Source organism: Tasmannia lanceolata, unplaced genomic scaffold, assembly GCF_043159265.1.
Source record: "Tasmannia lanceolata isolate RefF3 unplaced genomic scaffold, GAP_Taslan_0.1 ptg000015l, whole genome shotgun sequence".
Lineage (NCBI taxonomy): Eukaryota > Viridiplantae > Streptophyta > Magnoliopsida > Canellales > Winteraceae > Tasmannia > Tasmannia lanceolata.
In genome coordinates this window covers 29,443,022-29,457,276 of record NW_027518692.1, presented here as the reverse complement: position 1 = coordinate 29,457,276, position 14,255 = coordinate 29,443,022, and the positions used below count along the sequence as shown (strand labels likewise).

The 14,255-nt window shown below is 38.8% G+C and overlaps 1 protein-coding gene across 1 annotated transcript; it reads left to right on the top strand.

Annotated features, from left to right (window-relative positions):
* Positions 1-4,476: 4,476 nt before the first annotated feature.
* Positions 4,477-13,195, top strand: LOC143846177 (inactive protein kinase SELMODRAFT_444075-like). Its single transcript, XM_077354597.1, has 9 exons — positions 4,477-6,261; positions 7,633-7,784; positions 7,880-7,974; positions 8,461-9,503; positions 10,041-10,201; positions 11,744-11,820; positions 11,931-12,078; positions 12,336-12,485; positions 12,798-13,195. Exons 1-9 carry the CDS (start codon positions 6,075-6,077, stop codon positions 12,858-12,860), a joined length of 2,076 nt encoding a protein of 691 aa, XP_077210712.1. The 5' UTR covers positions 4,477-6,074; the 3' UTR covers positions 12,861-13,195.
* The last annotated feature ends 1,060 nt before the right edge of the window (positions 13,196-14,255 follow it).

The following is a 14,255-nucleotide window of genomic DNA, read 5'->3' as shown; positions in this document are numbered from 1 at the left end:
TTTTAGTTTGAAAACAGTGTAAAAGAGGATTCTTGATCGAGCTGTTGTATGCTGTCCTGACAGCGTTTCTTGGATTTTAAGTAAGAAATCCAGGTTTTAGAAACCTCTCCTGCATCCTTAGATTTCTAAAAACTCGAAATATAAGATGATCTGCTACTCTCTTGCTGACGGAAAGAAGGGCGCGAAGTCAGAAAAAAAACGGTTGGTCCGCTTCTTCTCTTGTCTCTCATCTACAATTTTGAAGAAATCCCAAGTCCTAAAATCCGCGTATCCAAACAGCCCCTTAATGTTGTTACAAGTACAAATTTACAGTTTTTTAATTGGTATTTTATCATGCTAAATTTTGTTGACAGCACCAAATTTTTTACCACCCTAAATCTCTTTTACTTAGCTAAACATATTTTTACTGTTCTAAAACTTTTTTACCAGTCTAATTTTATTTTATTTTTTTGCCAAAATTCATTTTTACCGTCGAAACGTGCATCATCCGATCAAAGTGTTTTTTTTTCTTTTGAACATCTCACCCCTGCTCATAGTTTAATATTTTGGTTTCGGTAACCATTTCGGACCCACCGAAAACCGAAATTTGGTAATTTGGTTCGAAATTTCGGACCGAAATTACCGAAAACTGAAATTATGGCATTTAATCAAAATTTCAGACCGAAATTACCGAAATTTGGTAAACGGCGAAAAATGAAATTTAGGTAGATTTTGGTTTCGGTGGACCGAAATTGCAGATTTCGGTCAAGATTTAAAACCATGCCCCTGCTTGTCTTTTTTCTCTAAAAAATGCCTTAATTTTTAGCAAAATGACAAGAACAAGGGTGGAAATGATGGGAGATGGGGTTGAAACATTAATCTCCCTTATTATTTAATCAGATTATAAATCCACATATTGAACACTACTTCAGCAATCTTTTTGGATGTCCATGTTATGCCGCACTACGATATTTTGATAATGGCACTGCATTGGATAAGCTGACTCTGTTTTTCACATACTGCATACTGACAAGGTTACAGACATGGTTTTGGGGACCGAAACCGAAATTTCGGATTTCGGCCTCAATTTTCTATTAAATGCCATTATTTATTTATTTTAAAAAAGTGTTACAAAATTTTGTCCGAAATTTCGAACCAAATTACCAAATTTCGGTTCCCTGTGGGGTCCAAAACGGTTACTGAAACCGAAAATTTAAACCATGGTTACGGACAGGGATAACGGCAGATGAGTCCCACAAAGCCGTCTGAGACTTTGAATAGAGTTAACTGCGGTTGGGAACTGGGAAGTTGGCTCGCCTTCTATTAGTTGGAAAAATTGGCAATGGGGGACATCAAAATACAAGAATTGGCAACGGAGTACACACTTTTGTAAAATTGTTAGAGAGGGACGAAATGGGGGTTATCAAGGTCTCTAAAAGGAGGTTATCTCTTATTCTGATGGCCTCCCCCTGGCGATTTTTCCTTTTAAGTTCAAAAGGGTCTCTAAAAGAAGCCCTCGGTGGCCACTTATTTACTGTACTTGTCCTTTACCGTTGCATGAGTTCTACACGGAAACTTATGAAGTTTTCACATGGGTGCAAATAGACAAACTTTGGGCACACCAGCCATATTCAAACCGTATCCATTGGATCCATATCCTAAGGTAGTTTTTCGGATTTTGACCCAATGGTTGCAAAAAAAAATCTGATGGAGAGTCCTACGTCCAAATGGCAGGTGATATTCAAAAAATATTTAGGGAAAATTACATTTACACCCCCTCTAGTTTGTGACACATCCACTTCCCCCCTGTAGTTTAAAACGTGACAAATACACCCTTGTAGTTTCAATTTGTTTAAGGTAGGCCCCCTCAGCTGAAGGTTCGTCCATAGATTGAAGGGTTAGGATGATCCGATGGAGCTAATTTTTTGGGCACACCCTATCTATGTCAGGACCCATCAAATGAACGCTTTGGATCATCCAAACAATGTGGGCCCACATTGTTTGGATCATTTTTTGGTAGTGTTTGGATTCGGCTATGGGCCCACATTATTTGGATGATCCAAAGTGTTCATTTGATGGGTCCTGACATAGATAGGGTGTGCCCAAAAAATCAGCTCCATTGGATCATCCTAACCCTTCAATCTATGGACGAACCTTCAACTGAAGGGGCAAACCTTAAACAAATTGAAACTACAGGGGTGTATTTGTCACGTTTTAAACTATAGGGGTGGAATTGGATGTGTCACAAACTAGAGGGGGTGTAAATGTAATTTTCCCAAATATTTATGACCGAAAAATTTTCTTGATTTTTTTTCCCTCAATTTAGAGGGAAATGATACGATTATGGTTAATTGAGAGGGATACCATGACAAATGGTAGCCCCCTGTAAATAAAAACTGAATAGACTTAATTCCAAATATCTTTTGGAAATGTTATCAGCACTACTGTATTTTGATGAGGGCACTCCTCACTTTGTTCAAAATATGGTATGGCCCGCACCATAGGATGATCCAAACGGTCCATTAGATGAGCCACAGTCTAAATAGGTTGTGCCCCAAAAATTATTTCCATATGTTGATCTTAACCCTCAGATCTATAGAGGGTTAGGATCAACCTCTAACATTCAGATCGGAGGGTTAGGATCAACCTATGGAAATGATTTTTGGGGCACAACCTATTTAGGCTGTGGCCCATCTAATGGATGGTTTGGATCATCCTATCGTTCGGGCCATACCGTACTTTTAATAAAGAGGAGTGCTCTCATCAAAATATAACATTTCCCTATCTTTTTTCATCCCGACTCTTAGGCAAAATTCTTGCAAGCCAAACCGGGCCTGAGTTTTAATATGGTTACTTCACATAGATACTACAAAACTATGGTAGGGCTCACATTATTGATTGAACCAAGAGAAAAGTACGGAATGTGTGTACTTTTGAAAAATAATTACGGATTTGCTTACCTTTTAAAACAAGCATCAAACACGGGTGACTCTTCAAAATCAGGTGGAAAAAGACCCTGATACCCTTCCGACATCAACAAAAATCTCATTTTTCATTACTGCCCATTAAATTTGCGCGCTTCACAAGGCTTCTTTTGGTTCATCTAAATGTGTATTTGAACCGACAGAACCTTGGGTTCGTTTCTATCTTGACCGTCGGAAATAATTAGAGACAGATGGATGCTTGACACGTGTTGAAAAACTTTTTGGAATGTTAGCGCCTCTATACACAACCGGTTTGGTTTGGATTTGAAATCTTTCTTTGAACCCAGAGTCCCTTGGGTTTGTTTAAATTTTGGCCGTCGTCAATATGCATAGACGGTCGGATCCACGACACGTAGACATCAATATGGAACGGTGGCGTCTTCTAATAATACCGCCTATCTATATGAGATTCCGCCGGCGTACCAATTATTTTCTCCGGCGTACACTCTATTTCCGCTTACACCCTATTTCTGCAGCGCGTACTCCTTGATATTCAGGCAGCGTTCTCTAGAATCCGGCGGCGTACTCTAGAATCCAGCGGCGTACTCGATATTCAGGTGGCGTACTCAAGAATCTAGCAACGTACTAAGCCAAAAGAGATGTGGGAAATAATAAAATGTTCACTAACGTCGTCGTTCTAAGCCTAAAGAGACATACATGACTTGACGTTAAAAGTGGGCAACTTAAACGCTTTTTTATGATATTTTCACCCCCTGCATTGACGTTCTCATCATTTTTTAAAGATGATGATTGACGTTCTCATCCATCAGGAAGGGCGACATACGAGGACTCTCATCATATCAGAAGGGTATCAGGGATTTTTTCCCATCCGATTTTGAAGAATCACTCGACGCTTGTTTTCAAAGGTACCCGAAATCCGTAATTATTTTTCAAAAGTACACGCATTCCGTACTTTTCTCTTGAACCAAACAACTCCATTTACTAGAATCCTACTTAAATAGTGCGTTCCGATCTCCATAGGATCCTAGCCCTCTGATCTATAGATGATGGGAAAATTGATTAATGATATATGAACCTATACCGAGCAGAGCATTAGGATCATAGGAGATTATTTATAAGGTGCGTTCTATTTAAGTTTGACCAACTAAATGAATGCTTTTGGATCATCCCAGAATATGAGCTTTTGGCCTGAGATTGGAGATCTAAAACTGCATTAAGGCCAAACAAAACCAACAATTTTGGCACGTGCTGCAAGTGATTGATTCTAGCACTCTCATTTCAATATTGGAAATGATATTTCCACCACCTCTTCCGGCATTTCACCCCCTTTTATTTGTCTTTTTCTACAAATGACTACATTTTACCAATTCCCCCCTTTTTTGTCCCCTTCTGAAAACGAAGTCAAATCAACAAAAGACAAACAGTCTACAATGTATAACTCATAATCGGGAAGGCTAGTTTCGAAAATTTGGTTGAAAGCAGGGCTATTCTCCTGCTACGATCTTTGGAAGACGATTACCAGTAAATCAGCAAGTGGAGTGCGGAGATGAGCTTTTGCATAGAGATTAAGAGTTTGATATTTTTGGGAGGCGATACGTTCGCACCCCTAGACGATAATTCGCACCCCCTTTTAACGTTAAAGGAGTGCGGATTATCCTATAGAGGGTGCGAATTTGTCATTGCCCTGTTTTTTCTTACGCGTTCCACTTCCACTCTCTTTTCCTCAGTAGGTCGAGGCCGTTCAATTCGAAACCCTAGCGCTCTCTTCTTCTCCTTGGCATTTTCTTACTAGTGTGTTTGATGTGAAAGGAACGAAAGATACTGATAAAAGACCGTCTGGATTGAGCTGGATTTTGATGTTTTTGGATACATTTTCCATACAAAACTCACGTTTTCTTCGTCTTTAGTGCTTTCAATTTCAGAAAGAAGACGAGTAACACTGTTCAAAACTAACTGATTTCGCTTTCCTGCACTTGAATCTGCTATTTTCTGCAGTTCGACTGCTTCGCTGCTCTATTTTAGGGTTTTGGGAAGCGGATTTGCTGAAATAGCACTGTTTTCCCTGTGTTTTGGAGACGTGAGGGAAGAAAATATTGAAAGAAAACTTGTAATTAGTGTTTTCCCTCTTTTTTTTGAGACGTGAGGGAAGAAAACATTGAAATAATGCGAAACGATATCTTTGGATTTCTTGCCGGAAATGATGGAGAATGCGGTTGAGAAGAGACGAATTTTTGTCTGGTTTGGAAGGTTTTCGTGCTTGATTTGAAGGTTTCCGAGGTTATTGAGCTAAAATCTATGAAGAATTTTTAAGGTTTTTGTAGATAATTGTTTTAGATTTCTTAGATTGCACTCAACTGCCCTAACTTCATTTGTTTGGACCTTTCATTTTCTTCGCCTTGTGATTTGGATAGTTTGATCCTGATTTTGTTAGGCTAAAGAAGATAAGATTAGTATTTAGTACACATTTTCGCTGATGCTTTTCATTTCAGTGAATTGATCCTTTGATTTGGAGGTTTATACACTTATACTTTGGAGGTCGTTCAAAAAACAAAAATAAAATATAATACAAAAACAGGTTATACTGTGGAGGATACTGAGATCTGCTTTAGCTGTGTGTCGTTTTCCTGCACGGGACCCTGGTACATTCACAATAACGTTGTTCTGATGCTTTTCCTTTAAAGTTTCTCAAACCACTCGATTAGATAGTGATTTGTCTGGAATTTCGTGTTTTATGTTCCTAGAATTGTCAATCTCAGGGTTCTGAAGAGCGACTTTATTTATCTATTGAAGAAGAAGGTTTTCAAAAGGTATCTTTAAGAAAAAAGAAAGAAGAAAAGGGTTACTTCTTTAGGGTTTCAGCTTGCAATTTAGAGAATCTGAGCCTATTTGGCTACTGACCAGAAGAAAATAAAGGAAGATAAAGAAAAGGGTATTTGGGTATCTTTGAAGGATAGCTGTTATTGGTATATTAAAAAAAAAAAAAGGTACTCAGAACCCAAAACGTTTGGGGAGACCCATCTATCTGTTTTTGGCTGTTCTATGTTTTCTGCTTCTGGGTTTCCTTTCTCAGAGAAAGAAATGGAGTTCTGTGCAATGGGCTTAACAGGGTGGTTCTGGTGAGCAAGGTTTTGATTAGGATTTATAGGTGTGATGAATACCAATCTGCACCGAAGGACTGGAAAGCAGGATAAGGACTCTGATGTTGCCGAGAAGGTTGTTGTTGCGGTAAATGCTTCCAAGGAAATTCCTAGGACAGCTCTAGTATGGGCTTTAACACATGTTGTTCAACCAGGAGATTGTATAACATTGCTGGTTGTAGTACCAGCACACAGTTCTGGTACAATTTTCTTCCTCTTTTCTTTTATACTTATACCTTCTGGTACATGGATATTAATTTTTAAGCCCTTGGCATCTTAATGCTATGGTGATCATCAGATGAAGACACGCCATTATATTTGCTGTTTCTTTTCTTATTTGTTGTTATCTCCTTAGTTTTGAAACTCCCCCGTCATCGTGGACTCCCCCGAATAGACTCCCTTGTACCTTGGCCTCGTTCCGCGTTGTGCCCTACAGTGTCAAGAAAAACTCCTTTCACTCCCAAATTATGACCGCGTCAACCAAGTACTCAAGCCACGTCAACCGAGTACTCAGCTGCGTAAACCGAGTACTCGACAGCGTTGTGCCGAGTCGACTAGGATTTTCTTCGGCCTCATTCCGTGGCGCATCTGCGTTTTTAAACACAGGATATGTCTTAGTTTGTTTTGTTTTGATTGAATAGTTCTTGGGTTTCTTCTTGGTGCATTCTCGCCTTGTTTTGGGGAAGAAGGAAGGCAATTGCTTGTTTGTTGATAGATCTTCTTGTTTCTCTCTGCAGCTGATTAGCTTGGTAAGTTCATTTCCCTTCCTGGGTACCTCAGTAGATGATGCATTGCTAGGTTGGGTGCTGAACTGTTTGACCTTCAATTGAACCTTGTTATGGATATACATCATATCATTTTACAATGCATAAAAAACATCTATTTCTTGGTGTTCATGTTGAATTGCCCAATGATTGTGATGCATCTTTTCAGTATGCTAGCTCAAGGATTTATATGACGGTTTCTGGAGAAATAAAGTAAAAAATCTATAAACTTTCGGTTTTTAAAATTCTTCCTCTGAAATTTCATTAATTTCCATGGAAATTTGGAATTTTCAGTAGAAATTTTGTAAAAAGGGATAAAAACTACGAAATTTCGGCGAGATTCCTAAATTTCAATTTCGCCGAAATCATATACTTTTCCGATTCCATGTACTTCCGCCGTCGGTCCAACCGACACCGAAATATTTCGGCAAAATTTTTGGATTTCGGCCGAAATTTAAAACTATTTGCTATCTAAGAAAATGTAAGAATCTGTCACGTCACTGCAATATTGTTTTCACTTAATCGCCCTTGGTCTTGATTTCCTCAAAGATATTTGTGTGATGCATGGTGTTGGCTGGTATATTCTTTGCTAGCTCTGTCTCAGGGTCTGAAGCTTAGAGTTATTATGAAATTGACTTATATCGTCAAGAATGTCCAAACCAATTCCTGCAATAGGGATAACTTATGAAATTTATGCCTAGACATGCCACATTATTCTTTTTTCTTTTCTTTTTTTTTCTTTGTGTGAACTTACAAGATTCAGATGCTGGTGATTTCTGATCAGAGTGCTTTGTTAATGTTCTTCAGGCAGAAAATGGGGTTTCCCCAGATTTGCAGGAGATTGTGCTAGTGGACACAGAAGGTCTCATTCAGGAAATATTTCGGAGCAAAAGGGTGACATTACAGATTCCTGTTCCCAAATGATGCTTCAGCTTCATGATGTTTATGACCCGAACAAGGTTAAGCCCTTAATATTCTTTTTTTTTAATCCTTCCATGCTTCCCTTTCTTAGTTTCTTGCTTAATCTTGACTATCATTCAATTTTATTCAACAGATAAACGTCAAGATAAAGGTCATTTCTGGATCTCCGTGTGGAGCAGTAGCTGCAGAATCCAAGAGGGCACGAGCTAACTGGGTTGTATTGGACAAGTAATTATTAGTTTAGAACAGTGTTTTTTAAAAGCAAGCAGTTATAAGTGTTTTTTAAGGGGCTGTTTGGATATTCTGATTTTATAATCCAGGTTTTACTTTGAAAGCGGTGTAAAATTCTGGATTTGACAATCCATTATCCTGGATTTTAAGTAAGAAATCCAGGTTTTAGAAATCTCTTCCCCATCCTAAGATTTCTAAAACCTGGAAATATGGATGATCTCCTACTCTCTCTTTCGAAGGAAAGAAGGGCGAGAAATCAGAAAACGATGGACGGTCTCCTTCCTCTCTCGTCTCCCATCCAGGATTTTGAGGAAATCCAAGAGTATAAAATCCGCGTATCCAAACGGCCCCTAAATGTCTTTAAGTGTGGGCTTTTGTTTCCTCTGTTTCTTTTTTTAGATTATTTTTCAGTGGGCTCTTATTTTGAATCTTTTCCTTTATGCTTCCTTGGTCAATGCTTACTTCCATAATTTCTCTATACAGACAGTTGAAGCAGGAGGAGAAACGCTGTATGGAAGAGCTGCAATGCAACATTGTGGTTATGAAGCGTTCTCAACCAAAAGTTCTTCGTTTAAATTTGGTTGGATCACCTAAAACAGAGCCTGAAATGGCTTGTCCATTGCCTCCCGGATTAAAAGAAGCATCTGAAAAACCTCCAAAAGATGTTGATGAACCTCAGAATTCTATTCGGGGGCCAGTCGTGACTCCATCTAGCAGTCCGGAGCTTGGGACTCCATTCACCGCAACTGATGCTGGGACTTCCTCGGTATCAAGTTCAGATCGCGGAACATCGCCATTTTTTATCTCTGAAATGAATGGATGCCTTAAGAGAGGGGAGTCTTTGATGGCAAAGGAAAACCAGAATTCGGATGCAACTACCTCTGATACAGATGGTGAAAATTTGAGTCCTCATTCGACTAGTTTAGACTTCCATCCATGGATGGCAGAGATTATTAGTGCTGGCCGCATATCTTCAAAGCAAATTGAGGAAAGCTCACAATGGCATAATGATAGAGCTCAGAATTCCAAGGCCAAAGCCTTGCTGGAGAAATTCTCTAAACTTGACCGAGACGCTGGAATTGCTATGCTGAACTATAGACCAGATCTGGACTTCAGTGGAAATGTTAGAGAAGCAATTTCCCTATCAAGAAATGCGCCTCTTGATCCTCCTCCACTGTGTTCGATATGTCAACACAAAACACCTGTGTTTGGAAAACCCCCAAGGTGGTTTAGCTATGCTGAGCTGGAACTTGCTACAGGTGGGTTTTCACAAGCAAATTTCTTGGCTGAAGGGGGGTTTGGATCTGTCCACAGAGGGGTCTTACCGGATGGCCAAGCAGTTGCCGTGAAGCAACACAAACTGGCTAGCTCTCAAGGGGACCTCGAGTTTTGCTCTGAGGTGGAAGTTCTAAGTTGTGCACAGCATAGGAATGTGGTGATGCTAATTGGGTTCTCTGTCGAGAACAGGAGAAGATTGCTGGTTTATGAATATATCTGCAATGGATCTCTGGATTCTCATCTTTATGGTAATTTCCTTGCAATCCATGGTGCGTTGCCTATATTGGAACTTATTAAGCATCACCGAATCATCCATAGAAGGTTGGTTGACCTTAATTGTAGCCCATTTATGAAGAAATGCTCCAAAATTATAAGAATGGCCCCAGTATCCTCATATGATAGAACGACCTTCCTCCTCCCTCCTCCAGGATTACTAAAATACTTAATATTAGCGTTGTTCAGGTTCTTTAACATGGAGTTTTGAGGTATCTAATATATTCAGACTTCAGTCAATTTGGTTAGTGGAGGTATTAACCATCATAACATGACCAGAATGTAGAATTATAAGCATACCATAAAATTTTAAAATAACTATTGTCACTTTTGTTTTCACCACCCTTTCTCAAAAGCTAAGGTCCTTTAGTCAGTGGATGCTATTATTGTTTCTTGGTTGTATTTGGTAATTGTCAATGATTGCCTTTTGTTAATTAAAAGAGTTAGCGGTGTTTCTGCTTTTTATTATGGCATTGAAAGTATTCTGAATTTAATCTTTTGGAAATTTACAGGATGCAATCATGATCGATTAGCTTGGTCTGCACGTCAAAAAATTGCAGTAGGGGCAGCTCGAGGGTTGCGATATCTCCATGAAGAATGTAGAGTGGGTTGCATTGTCCACCGCGATATGAGGCCAAACAATATTCTCATCACCCATGATTTTGAACCACTGGTATACGCATATGACAACTCTCCTCTTTCAGACTTTGTTGGGATTTATATTTGTCATGAATTTGCATGCAGGGGCGATGCCACTTGTAAGGAAAGGGGGACAATTGCCCCCCTTATTTTTTGGAAAAAAAAAATATACCTTTATTTTTTAATATTTTTTTATACCTACCCCTTTTTAAAAAATATGCCCCCCTTTCCAATCATTCCTAAGATAGAAAATAAGTTTAAAATTTTAATGTTACCATTTTTATCTCCCTTCTTTGTGCAAAATTTATTATAATTTTTGCCCCCTTGTGCAAAATTTTAGATAGAAATTTTTTCTATCTTAATTTTAAGATAGATAAAAAATTACTATAATTTTTGCCCCCCTTGTGCAAATTTTCTGGCATCGCCCCTGTTTGCATGGTATTTTTTACATGATTTCATCGTGGAGGCCAACTTTTTTATATTTTTAAATGCTTCTTGGAAGTGAACTTCAACTTTGTTTCACTCTTCTAATAAATATTTGATATTATTGGATGCATATAGAAGTTCCAAAAGATAATAAAACTATAGAACTCTCTTGAACTAAATAAACTGGAGTTTGACCCTAGCCATTTCTCTTGCGAATGTCTGAATGCAAAAAGGCAAAGTGTAATGCCACTGCCATCAAAAAAGATTTTAAATCGACACACATTGAACTTGTCAGCTTTCAGAGAAACTGAGTTCAGATTTCCCATTTCCAACAGCTGGGTATTCTTCTTTTGATTGTGATTCAAGGCTTAAAGTTCAGGTCACATTTATATCCCTGAATCTCCACCTGTGCTTCTCAGTGCTTTCAGAACAAGCAATTTATTGTGTTCCTTTGCAGATAATCGTTTCCAAAATTATTTTTGATAATAGCAGATGAATTACTATAACTTGCTCCTCATAAGTTTTAAAGATCGTGCATTTACTCGTATAATATATTTTCGGAAAGTGTGGATCATAGTGGATCTGCACTAGCATGTGCTCTCAAGTGCTTGTTTTTTTAAATCTTAGTGTTTACTTTTGGAGTGGCAGCACACATCCGTGGCAACAAATTCTGGTGACCATCTTTCACAAGCGACACATTATCTAAAACTCATTTTCCCTACAACAAAACTCTCATGATGCTCCAAGCAGCTTCTTCTAAACCCCCATGCCACTTTATATTCCTGCATTTGTTTTCCTTATCTTGTTTAATTCTGCAAGCTTTTTTCATTATTGCTTCTGGAAAGCGATAGATTCGTAATTGTATGAACCAATTGTTGCGACTGTCTTTTTTATTCATTCAAGTCATTAAAGTGTTTCTCTCCAATCTATTAGGTTTCAGTTAACTAGATTAAATCGTGTTGAGTCTGGAACCTAGTCTTTACACATGAGCTGTCCATCCTTTAAATTCAGTTTTTCAGCATCCAGAGAATTCCTGCAACTTCTATAGATATTTGTACTTTCCTATAGAATTTTGAGTTTCATTTTCTGTCCCATAGCCTTCCTACATAAAAAATAGTTTGCTATCTGACCTAACCTTTGTTTTCTGAAGGTTGGAGATTTCGGCCTGGCCAGGTGGCAACCAGATGGAGACCTGGGTGTAGAGACGCGAGTTATAGGAACCTTAGGGTAAACCTAAAGTTAAAACTAACCAAGAAAAAAATCTAGAACAGCAACAATATGTTTTTTTCTTTTTCGTTTGCCTTCAAATGATGACAAAGCTCTCTGCCCCTATCTAGGTACTTGGCACCAGAATATGCCCAAAGCGGCCAAATTACAGAAAAAACTGACGTGTATTCCTTCGGAGTGGTACTTGTGGAGCTCGTTACAGGGAGAAAAGCTGTGGACATTACCCGGCCCAAGGGGCAGCAATGCTTGACAGAATGGGTAAAGACCAAAAGGGATTACTAGATTTTAAATTTCCTCCAAATTCGATTCAACATATACTTAAGGCCTGTTTTTGGATTTTGAGAACCATCTAAGAGTCCAAAACTGATTATTGGACTCAAAATTAAACATAAAATTCAGTTTTGGACTCAAATCGGTTCTCAAAATCCAAAACAAACGGGGCCTCAGTATCATAGAAGGCATACACAGTTGCATTTTAGTAAATCACCATATTCCGCCTTGTTTCTTTTGTACAGGCACGCCCTTTACTGGAAGAATATGCAATTGATGAACTCGTGGATCCACACTTGGGGAAATGCTATCCTGAACATGAGGTCTATTGCATGCTCCATGCCGCGTCCTTGTGCATTCGTCGTGATCCCCATTCCAGGCCTCGCATGTCTCAGGTGAGAATCCGAAACCATCTTCTTTTTTTTGGTTAAACAGGGGGAAATGATATCAGCACCACCATGTTTTAATAGTTGCACATACCCAGCTTGTCTTTTCTTTTTTAATTGTCTTTGGAGAGCTTTTTGGGAACTGTAATAACCTTTTTTATTTTGTAGGTATGTAATAACCTTTTGAGAGCTCTTTAAATACTTAAAGACAACATGAGTTGGTGAAAATATCAAAGCATGTGGTTGTGCTGATATCTCCCTAAACGGGGTGAAGTTTTCTCAAGTTTTAACTCTTCTTTGTTCTATCTTATTTGGTAAAAGGTGCTCCGGATATTGGAGGGCGACATGGTCATGGACTCCAATTATAATTCAGCACCACAATAGTAGGGTGTGGTCAGAGCAGCAACATCATTAGCAATACAGCGGCCCGATCTTGAACGAGGCATCAGAAGGTTTGAATGAGAAGCTTTCATATGAGGCTTTGAGAGCGGCTTATTGGGAGAGGGAAAGGGCAAGGCGAACCTCGTGTGACGATGATCCATAAGCTGGTATGCACATGCAACATGTGTGAGATGCAATGTGTATTTTGTCTTCTATTCTTAGTAGGGTTTTGCTTGTATAGTAGTAGGCATTATAAGTTTTTGTAATTTGTTGAGAAGTGATAAGAACTTTCATTGAATGGAAAGGTATGGAAGAAAACTTGGTTGCTGTTTTGTGAATGTTCTTCAGAATGGGGTTGATATTTCAAGCCAAGTCTTTGTTTCATGGGCATTTTGGTTGGGGAAATTGCTGGTGCAAGGCTTGTGTATTGTTTGCTGTGGGAGATTTTCCAGTTAAGGCCCAATAGATGAATTGTTTGGATCACAAACCAATGGGCTTCGCATATACTCTCTGCGTCCCCGTGGGCGCACACATGTATGAAAGCCTAAAATTCTTCAAAAATAGCACTATTGTATGACGAGATGTTAGTCAATTTTAAGTAGGTTTTGATAAATACGGTTGGGGTTCTAATAATTGATATTTCTGGGTTGTTGCCCATCAGCGACAACACCCCTCCCTTTCTACCCTGGTCTTGTGACACTTTTTTCATCCAACTCCTTATCCTTGTCCTGCTCATGTTTTCGGGGTTCTAATAATTGATATTAGTAGGCAATAGAGTATTAATTATTTGGTAGTTGTTGCCCATCAACGTCCCTCCCTTCTACGCCTAGTCCTGTGACACTTACTTTCTTCCAACTCCTCATATTTGTTCTGCCCATGTCTTTTCAGCACCCCCGACTCTTATTGCTACTGTAAAGTCGCATATCGTGCTTTTGGCTTGTCTGCATCTGTCATTGGTATCACTACCACTGCCATGCAGCATAATGACTGTGGTAACCATCACAATGAATTCCTTAGCAATCAATACAATGAATTTCATTGAAGAGATTGAATAACATTTTTTATGTACTTGCGTACCGCATGAATTTTGAACAATATTATTTTGGGATTTCCTAGCATCGCATAAGGCATTTCGCAGATGGGCTGTTGCATGTGAGAGCAGCCACCTCGTGAATGAAAACAAAATCTGCTTAAAAAATGAGCCTGTGTGGTTGCTCTGAACCATTAAAGATTATAAATTTAGGCTAATTTATTGAGAGTTAAATCATTAGAGCCCAATGTACTTAAAAACTAAGTAAACTTCGGCCTAAATATTGTACAGTTTTTTAGTTCTTTTTGTGAAGTTTTCCCCTTCAGTTTCGTTCCTCTCGGAATCCACGTTGGATTTTTTGAAAAGTA

Coding starts and splice junctions, on each gene's coding strand:
- LOC143846177 (XM_077354597.1), top strand. CDS start 6,075: ATGAATACCAATCTGCACCGAAGGACTGGAAAGCAGGATAAGGACTCT. Junction 9,504..10,040: donor TCTGGATTCTCATCTTTATG/GTAATTTCCTTG, acceptor GGAAATTTACAG/GATGCAATCATGATCGATTA. Junction 11,821..11,930: donor CGAGTTATAGGAACCTTAGG/GTAAACCTAAAG, acceptor GCCCCTATCTAG/GTACTTGGCACCAGAATATG.